Genomic DNA, 19541 nt, shown 5'->3' with positions numbered 1-19541 from the left:
CCCGCCCGCCCGCCCCGCCACCTACCTTCTCCCCCTTCCTCAGCACCCGGTAGGGCCACGGCTCCACCGAGCTCAGCAGGGCGTTCTTGATCATGCCCAGCATGGTGCCGCTCTGCCCGGCCTCGGTCAACCGCAATCTGCTCGGCCTGGCCCTCTGCGGCCCGGTTGGGGAGCGGTGGGAGGGCCCGGCGGGCGCCCCGCCGCCTGCAGCGCAGCGCACCGCCGCTAGGGGGCGCCCGAGTGCCGGCGGCGCCGTTGCGGCAGGGCCGGTGGGTCCCGGGCTGGGGGGGATGCGGCGGCGGGGAGTGGGGAGGAGCGCCGGTGGGACGGGGCTGGTAGGAGATGCGGCGGTCTGTGGGGGCGGGAAGCCGGGGGTGAATAACGGGTGAACGCCGAGAAGTGTGAAGTGTAAGGAAGAGGGGGAGCAGGTGGGTATTTACCGGGCGGGGAGGGGGGAGAGAGGGGGAGAGAGGAAATCCGAAGGAAATAGAAGACAAAGGAGGGGAAGTACTGAGCCAAGTGTGGAATGTATCGCGTGGAGAGGCACAGCTCTCCCGAAATTGCAAATCATAAAGTTTATTGGTATTTTTGAATAATAAATAGAGCTAAGAAAGGGAATCACAACTGCGTTCTTTTAAGACACGGAATTTCAGTGGGCGCTTCATGGCTCTGGGGATGTCGTGACCTTTATGGAGTAGATCTTGGATGCCACCGATGATATTTGCTCTCGCTCCGCTGAACTTGGAGCGTTTGTCACAGCCCAGACGGTCAGCTCCCTTTAAAACTTCAGCCAGGTCCCTTCCGAGAAATACATGTAAATAAACACAACGGACCCCCGGGGGGGGCAACGCCGCCCCCCCCGCCCCGCCACCTACCTTCCCCCCCTTCCTCAGCACCCGGTAGGGCCACGGCTCCACCGAGCTCAGCAGGGCGTTCTTGATCATGCCCAGCATGGTGCCGCTCTGCCCGGCCTCGGTCAACCGCAATCTGCTCGGCCTGGCCCTCTGCGGCCCGGTTGGGGAGCGGTGGGAGGGCCCGGCGGGCGCCCCGCCGCCTGCAGCGCAGCGCACCGCCGCTAGGGGGCGCCCGAGTGCCGGCGGCGCCGTTGCGGCAGGGCCGGTGGGTCCCGGGCTGGGGGGGATGCGGCGGCGGGGAGTGGGGAGGAGCGCCGGTGGGACGGGGCTGGTAGGAGATGCGGCGGTCTGTGGGGGCGGGAAGCCGGGGGTGAATAACGGGTGAACGCCGAGAAGTGTGAAGTGTAAGGAAGAGGGGGAGCAGGTGGGTATTTACCGGGCGGGGAGGGGGGAGAGAGGGGGAGAGAGGAAATCCGAAGGAAATAGAAGACAAAGGAGGGGAAGTACTGAGCCAAGTGTGGAATGTATCGCGTGGAGAGGCACAGCTCTCCCGAAATTGCAAATCATAAAGTTTATTGGTATTTTTGAATAATAAATAGAGCTAAGAAAGGGAATCACAACTGCGTTCTTTTAAGACACGGAATTTCAGTGGGCGCTTCATGGCTCTGGGGATGTCGTGACCTTTATGGAGTAGATCTTGGATGCCACCGATGATATTTGCTCTCCCTCCGCTGACCTTGGCGCGTTTGTCACAGCCCAGACGGTCAGCTCCCTTTAAAACTTCAGCCAGGTCCCTTCCGAGAAATACATGTAAATAAACACAACGGGGAGCTGAGGTGGCTTAGGTAGCTGGGTCTGTTTATGTGCGTGGAGGACTTAGATCCTTCATGATCACAAGGGAGTTGTAGCTGTATAAGGCACATCAAAGGACCAATGCCAGGCAGAGAAAGTGCCTTGCCCAGGATCATTTAAGAGGGCAGCAGAGGCAGGAATTGAATATCGGTCCTTGGGGCAGCCATGGATCAGACCAACTTCACCAGGAAAAGGAGACAGAGCCTCCTCAGCTCAACTCCTGCCCTCTCAAATAGAAGGTGAGTAGTGCAGGAGCAGGCTGATGCATAACTTTCCTATACTTTTAAGAAGAAAAAAAGAAAATGATAAAAGAAATGTGACATTAAAGAATTTCCTTCTAGAGAGCGAGGGTTGTGCAATGGCAAAGAAGTTAAAGGAGCTGGCCATTATCATATGATCAAACAGATCATGCTCAGGCCACGGAAAAGGGCTGGAGCCTTACATGGACTTTCACAGAGTGAATAACAGGGGCTGTTATCAGTGGTGACAAGGTCACAGATCTAGTCATTCATTAACCATTTATATTTTTTGGTTTATTCACCATTATGCAAGAAAAAGCCTACAAAATTGTAATATAGTTTGTGTGCTGCAGCTTATTTGTTCTCTTTTGAAACAAATGGAGTTTGGAGTTTCTCCATGGAGCTGCGGAGCTTTGCCAAAAATACCAACTTGCACATATCTGCGTAGGAATACATGGACTGAGGCAGACCCAGTCCTCTGGGTCTTGCAAAAGCTGATGGTGGACATCGAGGTAAAAAATAAAAGCATGCAGTGATCTGGTCTAGCCTCCCACCTCCAGCCATCTGTGACTGTTAGAAGTAGTCCTCAGTTGATTTTATGCAACTTCAGGTTGCCTGCTAAAATTCTTACATCTGAAATATGAACATGAAAGCTGACATTTATGTTGTATTCTTCCTCAAGGTAGGCCAAAGTGACCAGCAGTCTCTAAGCAAGTGTGTAAAGCATCCCCTGGAGGGACCAGCAGCTACAGCACAGCCTAGTAGCTCTGAATGCAGAATAACAAGGAGGAGGTTGATGAGGCCTTTCACTCCTGTCATTCCTTGTAATTTAGGTAAATATATTCTGGGATTAAAATACTCTACATTTCCTGAGAATTTATGATGACAACTTCACCAAAGGCACAACTGTATCTTTTACCAGCCTTTTCACAGGCTTGATTTTTCCCTTCTCTAGTTAAGCAGCATTTCAAATTCCCAAGCAAAAGCCAAAGAAAGACCTTCCAAGTTAGAGTTTTGTTACTTTTTGAAAACATGAACTCAGAGAATTTACATCCGGGAAGTATTTATCAGATTGTTTCATATATTCCTCTCACCTCCCCCACTCAGCTCCCAGGTCACAGCCAAAATGCTGACTGTGTTACTTCTTCTGGCTCATTTTGCAAGATTTCATACGAAACTAGTTTTTCCCTTTTCCCTCTGGAGGTTATTGTAGTGTAACTGAACTTCTTTCTATAAACTCAGGCCTTGGGAATCCTTAAATAGCTAGTCTGCATCCTCAATGTTTATGATTGAGGAGTGTTTGCAAAACAACAGTCATGCCAGCCTCCCCCACAACCATTGAGACATAGTCCATTCTTTATTTTTGTTCTCATAAATTGCTTCATCCAGACCTTTAAAAATAAAGTTTATTTTCCTCTCTGACTCATCTGCCTGTGTTTCAACAGATTTCAGGTAAGCAGTTGGTTGCAACGTTGGATGGGAATTTCTGTATTGGATTTACCTTTAAAGACCTGAAGGGCAAGCCCACTCTATCTATTGCATAATTTGATTTCTGCCCAGATTTTATCACCAGATTTTATTACCATCAGAAAGCCATGGCAAAGACAAGTGAAAGACACGGTATTATGGGTATTCCCTGAGGCACCAAAGTCCTTGAGTTGTATAGTTATTCCATTATATTTTTTACAGATCTTAATTGCACTAAAGGATGTTGGAAAAGGTCTGGAGGTCAGTGCTTGCATGTGGAGAAGATACCCCTGCAAATTAGACACCAATTGGATTATTATCTGTGATTTTGGGGACTGAACTGTCTCTTAAGGTATTTTGCACACCTACCTATGCCATTAGGTATCTAAATAGGTTTGAAGAAACATCCCATGATTTCTAAGGATCTTGGCAGAAGTCAAGTGATCTTTCAGAGCACTGAAAATTGTGAACATATTTGCTGAACAACAAAGTTTTGAGTGCACAGTCCAAGTAGCTAAAAAAAATCTCTTTGCAGAAGATAGACGTTCAAATTTGGTCCCTAGAATCTGACACGTCTTCAGTCTTGAAACACGATGCACAGACCAAGGTTGTCCAACCCTACCCACCCTCTGAACATGTGAACGGGGCATTCTTTGCACTGATGGAGAATAGGTTAAGGTTGTATTTTAAAACATAGCTTCCTCTTCCCCTTCCTGCCCAGCTGGAAGTGCCAAGCACTAATCTATCTTTCTGCATTCATCAGGCATCTAGCACTTTTGAATATCAAATTCCCCAGCTGTTTCTGATGGAGTGCTGTAAAAATAGGGCAGAGAGAGAAATTCACCTGATCTTTATAGAAAGAGCTTCCTCTGGTAAGCGTAAAGAATGACTGTATAGCCTGAAGGTATTCACACTCAAGTAGACTGAGCTTGTCACCTTGTTCTGCTTGGGACACAAAACAGCCATCACTGAAGAAGAGAGTCAGATTTCACCTACTGACCTAGGTTTGAAAGGCAGCAGCAAAATGCAGAAGTTCTGGTCTCCTTAGTAAAACTGACTCGTATGTGGTTTACTTTATTCTCTCTAGCAGCATCTCATGGAGAAAGGCTTAAGCAGATGAAAAAAATAAAGATTTCTTTTTCTTTTTCCAGTAGCGAATTAACTTCTCTGAGGTCTTCTGCGAGCATACAACCTTCTCCTATGCATCGGAAGCCTCCGCAGCTGAGTATTTCCACGCCTCTGGCTCTGCAGGGCGTTCAGTTGGATGGGAAGGATGGTTTTGTTGATGACATTGAGGCGCTCATTTAGTTCTTCTAGCCTTTTCCTTATCGAATGGACTTCCCTCACGAGATTGTCCACAGCTGCAGAGACAGGGCGGAGACTAGAGAGAGAGTAATACAGGAGAGTAACTCAGTGTGGGGAGTTCCTGAACATGCAAAATAATTTACCGTGGCCTTGTGTTTGTTGGTGGGGAAGTTGCAAGGAACCATTAAAAGATGCTTCCAAAGCCACCTTTACCCTTGGGTGGTGGGAACTCATCTGAGATGCCCCCATCTGAACCCAGGAAACCATGAGCTTCAGGACCAGGATGGGCGACATGCTCTTTCCATCGCTACCAAAGCACAGCTGACCCAGTGCAGAATAACAGCTGGTTATAAGCTCCCAGAAGCTCTTCACAGCACTCCTCCTTTAAGAGGGGAGATGGAAACCAGCCTGCTTGGCTGGAACCGGCAGGGGCAGAGAAGAGACACCAATGTGTGGGATCACCCGTGAGGACTTCCCAGTGGAGTGCAGGCTGATGTGTGCCATCGCGCAGCTCTCTGGTTGCTCCAGGCTGAGTCTCTGCCAGAGCTGAGGGACGGGGAGACCCAGGTTTTACATCAGGATTTAGCAAGGTGAGGGCTGCACTAATGCAGCAGCGTGCTTGGGGTCTTCCCTTGGAGGGCTTCCTCTCAGTCTCCCTTTGGGTGTTACAATCATTACCTAATATTGATTAGTATTAATTAGCCTTACTGTTAACCAGAAGCAGACATGGAGGCTGGGACAGTGATACCTATGGATTACTGTCAGTCCTCTATATTTCTAATGCACCAGCCTGTGTTTTTACCAGCAAACACTGAGTTCAGAGCACTGTGCAGGAAGCACAGCTGAATAGTCTCATTACGTCTCCCTGGACTAAAGTTAGAGCTTCCCAAATACATGACTTAATATCAGTCATGATAATCTTAGGTACCAATGAATTTCAGCACTGGCAACGTGAAAATTGTGATGAATTCTGTGCTAATAACAGCAGCCACCTTGCAGTCAGGGCGAAATCCACTTGATGCTAAAGGCCAGCATACAATCTATCAGCTATGTGCTCTTGAAACCCTTATTTGTGTAGATATTGTATGACCTTCTGACTAGTGCCATTTTATTCTTTTAGCCTTCCTCCTCACCTGGTTCAGTGCTTAGCAGTTGTGGACACATATTCTTTTCTTTTTCCTAAGGAGAAAGCTGAGTTATGGAAGAGGACCGCTTGCTTTAGGAACAACTCTAATTTAAGTGATATTTAGGTTTCTAGTATTCCCTACTTGTCTCTCTTTCATTGCCTTTTCCACTCTGTTTCTGGAAATTTCAGATTAAATTAAATTTTGTGAGTGTGCTCAATCGTTAATATTTCCTGCAATGCAGAGGGGGAAATACAAGGACATGGACTTGTGAATACCTTTCTCCACTCTGGATTTTACAGAGATAGAAATAAAAAACTTCACAGGCCAAATCAGCTGCTTCTCCCTGCACTGTGGCCAAGTCCATGTGTGGATTTGTAGCACAATTCATTTTTCCAGCCGGTTCTCACAGGACTGAGGTGCTGACGACAGCCTAAATTTTCTCTAGGATAGTTCTTATAATAGTGTCATGGCACTTGAGAATGTTTCACAATAAATAGTCAGCAAAATACTCAGTTTACTAATCAGAGCTGCTAGCACAACAGATACCAAGACAGTGGGATTTATCTCCCCACAACTGAGCAATCTGAGAGTTCATCTTAAAGAAGATGAATCCTGCTCAAGGAAGGACAGCCAGGAGAGGACTGAATCCCACTTCCAGATGAAGGGAATTACCTGGAGAACTCGGGTAGTAAAGCATTCGGGTTGTTCAGCAGGGTGTGTTTCATTTGCCAGAAGATGCTGTTTCCCCATTTCTCAAGTGTTTGAGTAATGCTGTTAATGCCTTCTATGTTGACCTTGTCAGCTAGGTTAGCAGGACATTTCATGGAAGAGAGGAAAATAAACACAACAGGACAAGAAAACATGAGCCACTGGTCTGAATTTGATGCCACTCCCACCACTTGAACTAATTTGCAATGAAATGCCAAATATTAAACATATGGAGGATCTAAATTAAAAAGCAGGTAACTCTCCCTAACGTTGTAATTCTCTGCCTCTAGTTGCCCAAGTTTTCTTCTGCCACTGGATACCCCAACTGATTGTTCCTAAAACTATTTTTCTCTCCAAAAATCTCAGCAGCTTCCCAGGAATTAAGAAAGAGCACTCATGAATGAGCACTCTGTGTCTCACTACAAGGAAATAACAGGAAAATTTTCATCCTTGAGTTAGCAAACGCCTCCCAGGCTGACCCACCACCTCTTACCGCCTTCTCTGTAGTTCCATTTCAGATGCTGCTCCAGAAAGTCATCCTGGGATTTACTGCAGGGCAAGAGGATGAAGAAGAGGAAAAGAGGAAGAGTCACCATGGCTGTTTGTAGGACCTTGAATTTCCCCTGCTCTGTGGAGACAAAAAACGTGGCTGACTGCTTTATTTCTCTTTTTCCTCTCCTTCTTCACTTCCCACCTGTCACCCCAACACAAAATTTCTCTCTGGTGATGTATTTGTTTAACATGTTCAAGTTGCTCAGCCTAGCTTTTTATAGAAGCCCAGGGACTTTTCTTTTTCACAAGCACAAACCTCCTTACTTTTTTTCATACCACTGAGTGATACAGAGATGCTTCATCAACTGGCAGCAGCTAGGAAAGTAGATTTGCTTCATATGTAGCCATGTTGGGATAGAATCCTATAGCTATGAATGTTCTGTGAATGCCATGAGGAGGTACTACAAAGTACGGAAATAGCTGCATTGCTGACTTTATGATTAGGGAAATCAAGGTTCAGACAAATAAAGCAATTCAGCAAGAATTTAAGAGTGGCCAAAATAGGAAATTGTTATTTTTTATCTGATCCACTAACCAGTAACTGAGATGTTACCCAGTGATGGACCTTCAAAGACAACCCCACCCTCCCATATACTGTCTCCACCTTGTTCTGGTGTCAGGAGCTCAGTTTCTTCCAATCAAATCTGCAGAGTAGGCAAGACAGATACATGAACTGATGTTAGCATTTACCTAAGCTCCTCATCTTCTTTTGAGTTTACCATCATTCCCAAGCCAATGAAAGTCAACCCTAACCTACAGACCCTACAACCTACAGTCAGCTTTAGCAAACAGACAAGTACCATCTCTAAATGTAAGAGGATAGATCGGTCTCTCCACACCTTACTCGTGCTGATTTGTTATTCTGTCTTAATTAAAAAGTCTCTCAGTGTTGAATCTGGTATTTTTATTTTTTTAAAAATGTCATTAACAGCTGTTCTGGTAGAAACTGACTAGAAATATCAATTATGCACATATTGCACATAGCAAACAAAAAATGCATTGCCAAGTTCACAGGTTTTAGTGATGATTTCAGTCATCTGTAGTCACAGTGATGGAGGGGCTTGTGTGAGAAGTAGGCACATTGAGAAAATTCAAATTATTCCCTTGTTCAGGTATATGCATCAAAAGTCTAAGACCTCACTGCAAAATATAATGACATTAAATTGTTTTTTGAATATCATATAACCCTCATCTCCTAGCCATCTGAGAAGAATTCAGCAGCCTCAAAACCTACAAGGAGCTGTAGCAGATAAAGCAGTACATAAATAAATCCTTTTACTTTGTGCCTTTCTTACAATCAATCACTAGTGTATTTTAATTGCGACTGCATTTATTTTTCCATATATTTAAAATAGCAGTATGAATATAGCCATACTGATGGAAAATGTCATGCTACTTTAAAAACACTACTTTCCACCTGTCAGGAGGTATTTTGTACTCAGTATTCTTCTGCTAATTGCACTATTCATTTAAAGGAAAAAAATAAATTACCTTCTTCCTATCTCACACATACATACACCTCTTCCTTCCCCAACCCAGCACTGCCAAAATTAAGATCTCTAAGAAGGTCTGATGATATCACCGAGGCACATAACAAAGAGGTCTCCATGGACCTTCTTGAAACTATTTGCATTGACACTACAGTTCCTCTGCCCCTCTGCTTTTCCAGATAAATACTCCAGCTTTTAGACTTTTTTTTTTTTCCTCTTTCTTTTGATGACTGTTCAATGCACATGCCTTTTTAATCTTCCCTGATGGGAAAGGACTTAACAGACGCCAACATCTCTAATTGCAAATGATTTGAAAATGCTGCCAACATCAAGGAGGCAGTGTGGCTTCCCAGCTGATTTTAAAACGTTCTGAAGAGATTGTCCATTCCTTACCCTTTCTACCTCCCACCTGTTTCAACACCCCAGGGCTGGGATACTTTGATCTTTCTGTATTTGTTAAAAGGAGGGTGGCGATAAATTCCACCTACATCTGAAACTGAAAATCCACCCTACTTGATCTCAAACTTTTCAAAACATCAGGTGTCCAAATGAATCACAAGATCCACATGGTTTGTTTGCAGGGCCCTTCACAGACCAGTTTCTTTGTAGCTTTGCTCTCTACATTCCTGAGGGCCTACTGTAATTTATTATCACAGTAAACATCAGGTTATAATCATCTTTGAAATAAATTCCCGTATCTTAGACACTTGCACAGAAATTGAGCAATCTTCCCTCTCTTTGGCAGAACTATAGAAGGTAAATGGATATTCACTAATAAGGTTTCTAGCAGAAAAAGTCTGCAGGGTCATCTGTAATAGGAACCAGACCCCAAGCCCATTGCAAATATGCCTGCAGATCCATTGCAGCGTTGCACTGGAAAACACTGTCAGGGTAGAACATGGATTGACAAGCAGGGAAAATTCTTTCACATCCTTGGATGAAAGCTCTTTCCTAAATCCAGAGAGTAACAATAACAACATAGTAGCTTTGTTATTGTTACTGTTAATTACAATAATATGATATGCTCTCTGTCAGAAAATTACATCATATTCTGCATTTGGAGCAGGGTAGGCTCAGTGATTCACTGGACGGTCCCTTCATCTGCAAGCAATGAAGGCAGACGTATTCGTCTCATTATTACACAATACTTTTTTTCTTCTTTTAACCTCAGTTCCTCACTCTGACATGATAAAAGAGCTCTGCTAGCTTGATACCCTGAGCATAGCCCTGCCAGGATCAGTGGAAGTGCCATTCAAGCCTGAATCCCTGCCCCAAAGCAAAAGAGCACTGCCAAGATTTGAACTCTCTTATCTGTCCCAGTTCCGATCACCCTCTCTGTTTCTTGCTGCTCCAGTATACTCCATTTCCAGTGCTTACCCCTCCCGACACGCAGTGGGGAATGATGCCAGAGCACTGATATTTCACTGGTACCTGCCCCAGATGTTGACACACTGAGGGAAAACAGGTGATGACTTTGAGTTCACTACTGGCCATGGGCTGTGCTGCCGGCTAGGATACAGGGGAATTGCCTAGGTTATTCTCTCCTGGTGTCAAACACAGCTTCATTTCAGAGAGCCCTCCCTCCCCTGAAGCCTGAGGAGAGCACACCGTTCTATTGCAGACACGTGAGTTGTTGCATTATGCTTTAGAGCTTGCTTGCCTCTTGTATATCAAGAGGGCTCAAAAACCTTTCTCTCCACTTCTGACTGCTTTATAAATACATACACTCTCTTAATGCCATGCACGTACATCCCTGTGTGTTAGCTCAAACCCATACTTGCTTTGAGGTGAGAATTTTGTTGATTAGAGTTAGCAGTCACTGTAGCGACACCTAAAATGAAGGAATTTTTTGCTGCAATATTGGACTGCAAGTGAATTGGCTTTGGGGTTTTCATTTGAGACAGTTTCTCCCCTCATAATTTTCCCATGTTCCTTTTGAGCTACTTTCAAACTAAAGCTGAAGACTGATACTGGGTCTTGGGTTATTTGCAGAGAAATAAAATATGGTTTTAAATGAATCAGGGAGTTTGATCTCAGGTAAATCATAAATACATAAAGCGTAGCTCTCACTCCAATGGTAATGGATACTTAAACATCAAAGTAAGTTTAAGATTCTCAATTTTGTAAAGGATCTCAATAGATAATAAAGGTATTTTTGCAGATTGTTGGAATTTCTCTATTTCAATATGCAATATTTTAAGAATATTTTAAGGTTATATTACTTACACACTAAACCTAACTAAATGTTCTGTTTTCTATATAAAGTCAAAGAAGGTTTAGGTGCTATAAACCAAATAGCTTCACATTAAATAAAAAAAACCAAACCGTATAGTAGCTGAACACAATTTCACAGTTAATGCCAGTTCTGCCAGAGCTCCCAGGCTGGGATCCTGAAAAGACTCTGAGCTTTTAGAGGAGAAAGCTGCCAAGGTTGTGAATCCAGAACAATCAGAGAATTTGCAAGCTCTACTTGCAAAGCGGATGGCATTTGTTAGCTCTCCAAGCAAAAAAAAATCAGGGTAATATAAACATTAGCATATGCTTGTAGTATTATGTAATGGTGGAAAGATCAAGAAAAATGCCAAAAGCAATTTAAAGAATTGGATCCTACGATATTAACTCAGCCACAGTGGTACAGCTATAACACCACCTGTTTCAAAAGTCTATGTTAAAAATCCATTGTAATGTATTATTCTTCCTTTTATATGTGGGTGAGAATAATATTATATGTTGGTACACACGCACAACCAGTGGGAATGTAGGAATAACAGTATCTTGACTTGTTCAAGTTTGGCCACATATTTGAGATAAATAGTGCTTTTGCATATAATTAAGAGTTAGACTACACATCTTCCACCTGGATGTTGTGTGAAAGCAAAGAGCACCTGAATCCCACAAATAGCTGCACCATCCTGCTAAATAAAGGGATTTAATTGACAGCCCTGATGACTGACAGCTAGGGTGATGCTGTTGCCAGCAGGCTTCTTTAGCATATACTGATGCTAAAGAAGAAGAAAAAAAAAAAAAAGAAGAAAAAAAGAAGCCATCCAGGTGCAAAGCCCACACCTACTGCAAATCATAACATTAATAAAGTACTGTTGGTTTTGAGAAAGTAACATACACCTTCTGCCAGGTGTACCTGCTTTTTCAGGATATGTCTTGTCTCCATCTCTCTCTCATTTAGAGCTTGATGCTCCCTCTTAAGAAGTTTCCCCTCTCTCCATGGGTAGGCATCCACGGACCTTACACTTTCCATGTCTGCCTGTCTGATTGTCTCTAAGGATTTGCTCACTCTTCCTTTCTTACTCCTTTCACCCTGCACACCCCTGTTCTCCAGAAATGTAGGTAGCGATCCTTCAAATCCATGCCAGCCTGCACATGTTCCCTCCTCTCCTGGCTCTTCCCACAGGTGCCTTTAGAGTCCCTCAACCCAACAAGCTCTTTCTGAGATGCGTGGATGTGTCTCCTCCAGAGGAAGAAACAAAACATTCCTGGGAAAGAAGGCAGAGAATTGCATACAAGCATTACCTGTGCTCTTGAGGCCAGTCCTTCTGTGACGAGGCTTCCAAATCTCTGCCTCCCTGCTCCTCTTCTCCTCACCACCCCCTCTGCATTTCAGCTTGTGATGAGTGACGTGTCCCTCTTCATTTCCCCGCTCTCCACGTTTCCACAGCAGTCTTTCCGTGGAGCCTCTTCCAGCTGTACCTCTCCTACCCCTCCCTCCCACTCCTGCAAGCTAGCCATCTCCCCACACACATGGGAGCCTTATGGGAAGGAAAGCCTGGGTGATGGAGACCCTCTTGAAAGCAGCTCCACCCGCAAGGACACCAATATATCTTTGCCCCCGGTTCTTTTGGGCAGCTCTCAACCGCTGGCTCTCCGGCACAGCTGTATGACTTCTCCTACGAGTCACAGTTTCCACTATGCAGTGCTCCTCTCTGGCTGCTTGAACCCTCCGGCCATCCAGCCATGAATTTGTTCACCGCGTTGTTCCTGCCTTTTAACAAACATGCCAATTAATTCCCTGCTGATTAGTTCATTCCTGATGCGCTCTGCCAAATCTATTTCTGGTGGAATAAACAAGGAGGGATGAATCGGCTGCAGTGTTGTTATTTTTTTTTTCTCCCTACCCCCCCCTTCCCTCAGGTCTCTGCCTGCCAAATCAAACAAGCTCAGGTCTGGTCAGTACTTGATAAAGGGATTTCAAAAGAAATGCAAGGTGTTAAAGGGACGTTTTTTTGTGAAGCAGAAGGTGGACCCCCAACTCTGGTCCTGTGTCCGTGTCAGACTGACATTTTGCTGTACTTTGAGAGGATGTGCAGCCGCCACAGCCCGAAGCTGCACAATTGATGCACACCCAGGCTCATGACTAGACCCGTGGCACTGCTTGCGAGTGCCTTGGCCAAATCTGCATTCTTCCTGATATTATTTCTCCAGTATCAGCTGGCAACAACACCCTCTCCGTTTCCTGACCAGCCTATTCTTATTTAACTCCATTTTCCGTGGCCAAAACGTCTGCACTCAGCAGTGAGAAAAAAGATGCTTTTCTCACAGGGCAAAGGACTGCCCAGCTGCTCAGAATAAAAGCAAACACCCAGAAGTGAGGAGCCAGAGGATATCTGCAATTGTTCCAGACAGAGCAGTTGCAAACAGGTTATTATGATTGCAACAGAGGCGGTTTACCCCAGGTGAGGAGCTGATCGGGAGGAAAGCTGAGTGGCATCCTTCTACGCACAGTCCATAAACATCATTTAGTCAGACACTTAAACCCACTCAAGAGAGAGGTCCAATTGGGACCACACTCAGGGGTATATGATTCTTTGACACCAGGAGTATGTGGGTTTTGGCTGCTCCTGCTCCCCTAGTCCTGCTGGCTCTGTGGCAGGGAAATTTCTGAGAAGACCGCCTTGTTTATGGAGCCTTGCCACTAAAGCAGCAGGACACTCATTTGCAAAGTTATAAAACCCTAGTTTTCAAAAGCAGCCCACAATATAGAGGCTTAGCACAGACCAGCCTCCGGAGGAACTGGAAACCTATTTTTTCAGGGCTCAAACAAGCAAACAAAATGTCCAGGCAACGGACAAATAACGCTAACAATCATCTGTCTCCAGCTGTTCCCCATTCAGCGCACAGCAAACACAGTTCTGCTACGCTGCCCTTGCTACTCCCTGCTAAGAGGAAATGAACTGCTGACGGTCAGCGTGGGATGGGGATGCTGGATGGAAGAACGCTCCGAGCAAGAAGCTGTCCACAGCATGGCACAGAGACACCAGCCTAGCAAACCTGAGAGGGAAACCCACACAGGCACAGGACCACACTCCTGAAACCCCAGTCCAATCCAACCAGTGCTGGTGAAGGGTCACCAGTGTGTGCCCGATGCCCTGGTGCTGGTGCTGTGCTACCTCAGGAGCGTGTACCACAGAAATTCCCCATGCCCTGTGCCTCCTCAGGGATTAGTAGGGAAGGCAGGACAGGAGGGAGCTGTAGCACTTCCCGGTCTCCTGCCTGCTACCGTCCACATTCTCAGTGGTGTAGAAGAGCCCAGCCCACCATTACCATTACCATTACCACCACCATTACCATGGCTGCATTTAGATAGGGACACCCAGCGCCCACATGCCATCACTGTACCACACTAAGCAGAGACCAAGAACTTTAACACAACCAACTACCAAGAAACTCCCTTTTATTGTCGTTGCCACATCTCCGTCACTGTGTTGTAAGCAACGGCAGGCTGTTGGACCTGCGAGAGAGCTGCTGCTCGCAGTCAGTTTTCTAAACTTGAGGAGCTTCAGCGTGAAGCTCATTTATAATATGCAAACAGGCTATTGCACGTGTCTGTCTGTGGTTCTCTCAGGACACACAAGAGTTCCGAGACAGTAAAATCCCTCTGGCAAGAACAACATCTGCAGAAACATTTGCGCTCATTTTCCCAGACCCCAATTTAGCCTGAAGCCTTTGGGCAGGTGCAGATTTAGCAAGCTGAGGGCAAAAGGGGCTCAAACCCTCCCTGTAACCCCCTGTGCCTTGCAGGCTGGTTGTGCCCAGGGCCAGGTGGAATTGCAGCAGCTGTGAGGGTTTCCTCAACGCTGCTGCTGTTTCCAGCCCTTGCTGCCACCAGAATATACCCCCAGAGTGCAAGAACTGGGCACTGTGAGCAAGATGGAGTCACAGAGGAATTCCTGACACCCTAACACCTCCCAGTGACCAGAGGGCAGGCTGGCTCTAAGCTGTATGGCTGGAGACCTTTTTGAAGTCCACACATGAGCCACCAGGGATTTCAGTGAAGCTCCGAAGTGCCACAGATGCTCCTGTGCAATTATTAGGATTATCAGTCTTTGGAGCTGCCTCGGGGACAGCTGGCCATTGCTGGGCTCTGTCTTGCTTCAGACCCATGGGCAAGCTGGAGAGCAGCCCAGCTGAAACAGCCTCTCTCTCCTTGGCCTGGCTTATAGGGATGGTCACCTCCACCACCACAGTGCCTGTTCCCCTCCCTGCCCCTGCACAAACTGCCACTGCTTGGGGGTCTTGTCCATGCAGCTGCAGCTACTTCTTTCTCACATCAGATCAAGGCAACTGCCGACTGCCTGTGAAGTGTTTGCTCTCCTCTACTGGTACCACTTCATGCCTGCTTTGGACTGCTGCAAATGAGTGAGTGAAATGTCTCTGCTCCATGAAGCTTCCTCCCTTGTCCAGCTGGGATGACAGCAAGGGCTGTCTGCTTGTTACTGCTCCAGGCACGGGCACCTGCAGGAGGGCTCAAATCGCCCATGGCATAGCCATGAGTTCATGTGGGGAGGCAAGGCTGTCAGAGGAAACCACAAAGAACAATGAGGAACAAAGGCCTGGCATTGAGAGCCTACACAGGACTTCATAGCAAGCATCGATCAGGTGTAACCCTCCCGGTTAGAGGGAAGAGGGTAACTCCCAAGGGTGCATCAAGATGTATACTTGGTGCTGGGCAGTTTGCAGGATTTTGCAGCAGCCACTGCCTCCCTTTGTGAAAAACATACCCTATCAGCATCTATTATTGCTTCTCCAGTTCACACACCACTGGGCACTTCCCTCCAGGCTCAGCCACAGGACTGGCAGAATGACACTAGGACTGGAAGAGTCTCTAGAGATGGACCCATCAGGGGTTTGGCTGGGGCAGCTTCCCACGGTAACTCCCTCAACTAAAACACTCCGTGCCTGCCCTGTGACAGCACGTGGGCACACCACACAGGTGTGGGCACACCACACAGTCTCGGGACTGCACAGCTGAAACCTTTGCAGAGCTCCAACCACCTTTTGGCCTTTTGCTCATGTTGGGGTGTACAAAGGGCTGGCGTTGGTTTTACTGCCTGGGCTCATTAGAAACTCAGCAATCATCTGCACTATTTAAAATTGCCTGGAGTGTGCTTGCTCTAGGTACCAGCAAGCTTGGAGTATTTTGCACCTGCTAGAAATGTCATCATGACTTTTCCTGGTTTCACTTGTTTTTATTTTTTCTTAGCCTTCACTCCTTGATTGCATTTCATTTTGTTGTTTGAACAAACATTTCCGGTCTGTTGCAATATCTGCTCCCGTGTGAGTCCTCTGTCATGGAGGGACTCAGCCTGGCACAGGAGAAGAGAGGACAGTGCTCCTGATCCTGTCCATATAGCCCCACAAAGGAAACGGTCAGGACAAGAAGAACAGGTAAAATCATTAGCGTAGCACTAACAGGAGTGCAAAGATGCAGGTTATTTCTCCTCTCTGGACACCTGGAGGAAGGGACAGCTGAGAACAGCTTCTGTCCTAGCAGCTCGCCAGGAGGCAATTACCTCTCTGATCTTACAGCAGAACTGCACGTGCACTCACTCCACCCTGTGGCTCTGCCTGGAGGACCTGGCTTAGCTTGAGGACCTTCAGTAGCAGTGTTTAATGTGGGTCCTTTCTGTATCAAGGAGCAACCAGAAGTGTTCTTGTGCAGGCAGGCTGGAGAAGACTGTAATTTCTGGCAGAAAGGGGGCAAGAAGCAAGGCAGTGGGGCGTGGGGCCTCACCAGTCAACCCTGCCCCACTGCAGCCCAACCCAAACCTCTTTCTGCATTTCTTTGCATTAGCCCCATCCTTTACTAAGTGATTGGCACCTGTACAAGAGGAATCACGGTACGAAAAGGGCAGCACTTTTCACTTATGGGACATTGTTGTGATTTGGGCAAGACTGGCAACTGGCCACCAGTGTGGGCTGATTCAGTGGCTAAAGCAAGAGTGACCCAAACAAACTGATTGCAAGGGACAAGGGGTGTTATGCATGGCCTGTCCCAGACAGAAATAAAGGAAGGGAAAGAGAGAAGATAGCTGAAACCTGGGTGCAGGGCTTCAGTGCATTAACCAGGACTTCTGGGCAAGGCAGCTGCCCCACATACTGTGCTCTTCTGCTGTTGAAGGACATCACCCATCTCGCTGTGGAGTGACAGCGAGAAGCTACTGAAGGGAGTGACACTGAAAAGGTTTCCTTATGGTGAGTCCAACCATTTTTTGAGACAAGTGCAAAGTCTTCTGCACTGGCCCTTTTAGGTGGACCCTGGATATCACTCCAATTTGTGTAGGTCAGGTGAATATTGCACACACATACAGCAACTCCAACACAGCCGCATTTCAAAGGGCATGGATCAGGTCAAAAATCAAGGATTCAGCAGGGCACAGCAAATTTACCCCAGGCAGGGTCTTCAATCTACGCAGGCCAGCAGATGCCAGCATGGGCTAAGACTGATGAGGGGCTGGTGGTTGCAGATTTTCATGCTTTTTGGCTTGTAACGTTTTTCTAAATGACCACACTGCCAACCCAAAGCTCTCAGACTTCCAAGCTTAACCCCAAGTATCTCATTTTTCAGCATCTGGCTTTTTCAAACTGCTTTGGAAAAAATAAATAAAATGAACAGCAACATTCACATAAATGAATGATTTATTTGCAACTTCAGTTTTATTTTCATAGCTTTTTGATTGATAGTAGTATACTTGACAGGTCCAATTTATATGCAAATCAGCTTACATTCACAATGTAAAGAAGGAAAACTTCATTTCTCACGCTTTGCAAATCATTACACCCTCTGAACACTTTGCTTAGTCATATGTTCCTCAAAAGCATCAGTTTTCACCACAAATAACTTGTCCTTGCTATCCATTAGCCTCACAGAGATCTCAGGGCTTGGGGAATGAGCCATTTTTGTGGGGATGCAAGAAATTAAGAGTGGGCTATGCTGTACCACAAACGTACAAGCACTGTAAGCTATGGGTTCTTGCAGTGTATGTGTGTGTGCCAGATGTTAGAAGATCAGAAATGAGGACACCAGATTTTCCAGTTCCTGCTTCTGGCTGTTTTCTGCCATACCTTTGCTCCCAGCTCTAATTGGTGCCAGAAGCATTTTCTTAGAAAGAGCTTCTCTTCTGGACAGCTCTTGTCCCCATGTATCACAGGCTTTGCTAACTGAGCCTTGAAAGGGATCCAGGATCCCTCCTGTAAATATTTACATAGATACAGGACCTTCACTGCTCTTAAATCAAAAAGTGGAGGCAGGGAAATGGCATACAGAACAGAAAGACTCTGTATTCAGAAAGACCTGGAAAGGAAGGAAGAAGAACGACTCTGATGGCTTCTCCAGAGTTTGCCACCTGGGACTGCCCACCAACTGTTGCGTTCTCAGGAAGGCCCCGATCTGAAGCCTGATGACATCAATGGAAAAAGTCCCTCTGGTACAAGAGTTTTTGGATCAGGAACTACTCTCTTTCCAGTTCGCATCTGAAAAAATAATAAAAATTCTCTTCACCAGCTAGACCACTTGGTGTCTCTCTTCTGCTCCTTCTTTATTGCTATTATTTAAAGAGTTTCCGGACAAACCTGGACAGGAAAGGGTAAGTAAATTATTCACAGGAACAGCGCCTGAAAAGGAGAAAGCAGCAGAGGCTGAAGAAACATTATGTGTCCTCTAGCCAATTGGACTCTCTTTTGATATATTTAGCCAATACTCCTTTCTCTTCTCCTATGACAAAGGAAATCAGCCTTGAGAGTTCTCACACAAATCATGACTTGAAGAAGTGGTGGTGGTAGATGGCCTGGTAATTGGGAAGCTGGAGTCTTGTGGCTTTGGGGAAGCCACAAAACCCTCCTTGCTCAACTTCCCCATCGTGGGAAAGGGAGAGTTCATTTGTTCGCTTACCTCGGAAGGCTGTGGTGAAGATTGAGGACAGTTTTGGAAAACGCCCTGGCAGTCCCTTGTAATTAAGCAAAAAACCCCATTGCAAAATGAAACAAAATCAACAAATAAGTTTTCTTCCAAGCAAAATCTTCCCAAGAATGAAAGCATATATTTATACAAGAACAACTTAAAGTACTGGCAGTTTCTGTGTGAACCACTTTGGACAACAAGCATATTTTTGCATGTGCCTGTGCCCAACGCAGTCATGCAGGTGGTAAAAAACAGGGCTGTCCTTGGTTAGGGCTTGCTGCCACCAGCCTCCACCGCCCTGTGGGTCTCTGCCCCTGTGAAAGAAGAGAGGGGAAACAAAGGGTGACGGAGCCAGTGAAAAGCTTTGGTTTTGGTGGGAATCCCAAAGTTTATGCCAGGCGGGCAGCCACCTTTGCAGGAGAGCCGCACCTCCCAGGTGAAGGCCCTGGCACCATTCTGTTACCGCAAACCGGCAGATAAAACTTTCTAAGACTCAATTTAAAGTTTTAGAAAGCAGGCATTCTTTATTGTGGTGCCGAGTGCACAGAGGATAGCTCCTCATATTGTGCACACTGAATGCTGTTTTCAAATGAAATTTATACACAACAGGTATACATATTCAATATAATGCCAAGAAAACATTAGCATATTCATTACATTTCTGAGAATTAATTTACATATTGTAATAAGCTTTTGGACATGCGTAGCTGCGCCTTCTGGTGGTCCTCATTTTGAGTGAGGGTCATTTCTTGCTC

The 19541-nt window shown here is 46.0% G+C and overlaps 2 protein-coding genes across 2 annotated transcripts in view; both read right to left on the bottom strand.

Moving 5' to 3' along the window:
* Nucleotides 1-186, bottom strand: part of HEBP1 (heme binding protein 1) — a 5408-nt gene extending 5222 nt beyond the window's left edge. Inside the window, exon 1 of the mRNA XM_014963160.1 lies at nucleotides 26-186. Within this exon, the coding sequence (XP_014818646.1) occupies nucleotides 26-103 (78 nt within the window). The 5' untranslated portion in view covers nucleotides 104-186. The remainder of the gene's footprint in view (nucleotides 1-25) is intronic.
* A 1252-nt stretch (nucleotides 187-1438) lies between these two features.
* On the bottom strand, nucleotides 1439-12296 carry LOC106901103. Its single transcript, XM_014963461.1, has 4 exons — nucleotides 12123-12296; nucleotides 7046-7180; nucleotides 6517-6646; nucleotides 1439-4793 (listed from the first exon to the last, which is right to left on the bottom strand). The coding sequence occupies exons 2-4, from the start codon at nucleotides 7146-7148 to the stop codon at nucleotides 4571-4573; spliced, it is 456 nt and encodes a 151-aa protein (XP_014818947.1). The 5' UTR covers nucleotides 7149-7180; nucleotides 12123-12296; the 3' UTR covers nucleotides 1439-4570.
* Nucleotides 12297-19541: the final 7245 nt, after the last annotated feature.

Source organism: Calidris pugnax, unplaced genomic scaffold (assembly GCF_001431845.1).
Source record: "Calidris pugnax isolate Ruff unplaced genomic scaffold, ASM143184v1 scaffold44, whole genome shotgun sequence".
Lineage (NCBI taxonomy): Eukaryota > Metazoa > Chordata > Aves > Charadriiformes > Scolopacidae > Calidris > Calidris pugnax.
Note: the sequence above shows the minus strand (reverse complement) of the source record. Positions and strands in the feature narration are given on the sequence as shown.

Excerpts from the sequence above, each read along its gene's own strand:
- LOC106901103 (XM_014963461.1), bottom strand. The coding sequence starts at position 7,148 with ATGGTGACTCTTCCTCTTTTCCTCTTCTTCATCCTCTTGCCCTGCAGT. Across the intron at positions 6,647-7,045 it reads ATGGAACTACAGAGAAGGCG|CTGACAAGGTCAACATAGAA; the intron begins GTAAGAGGTGGT and ends CTGCTAACCTAG. Across the intron at positions 4,794-6,516 it reads TTACTACCCGAGTTCTCCAG|TCTCCGCCCTGTCTCTGCAG; the intron begins GTAATTCCCTTC and ends CTCTCTCTCTAG.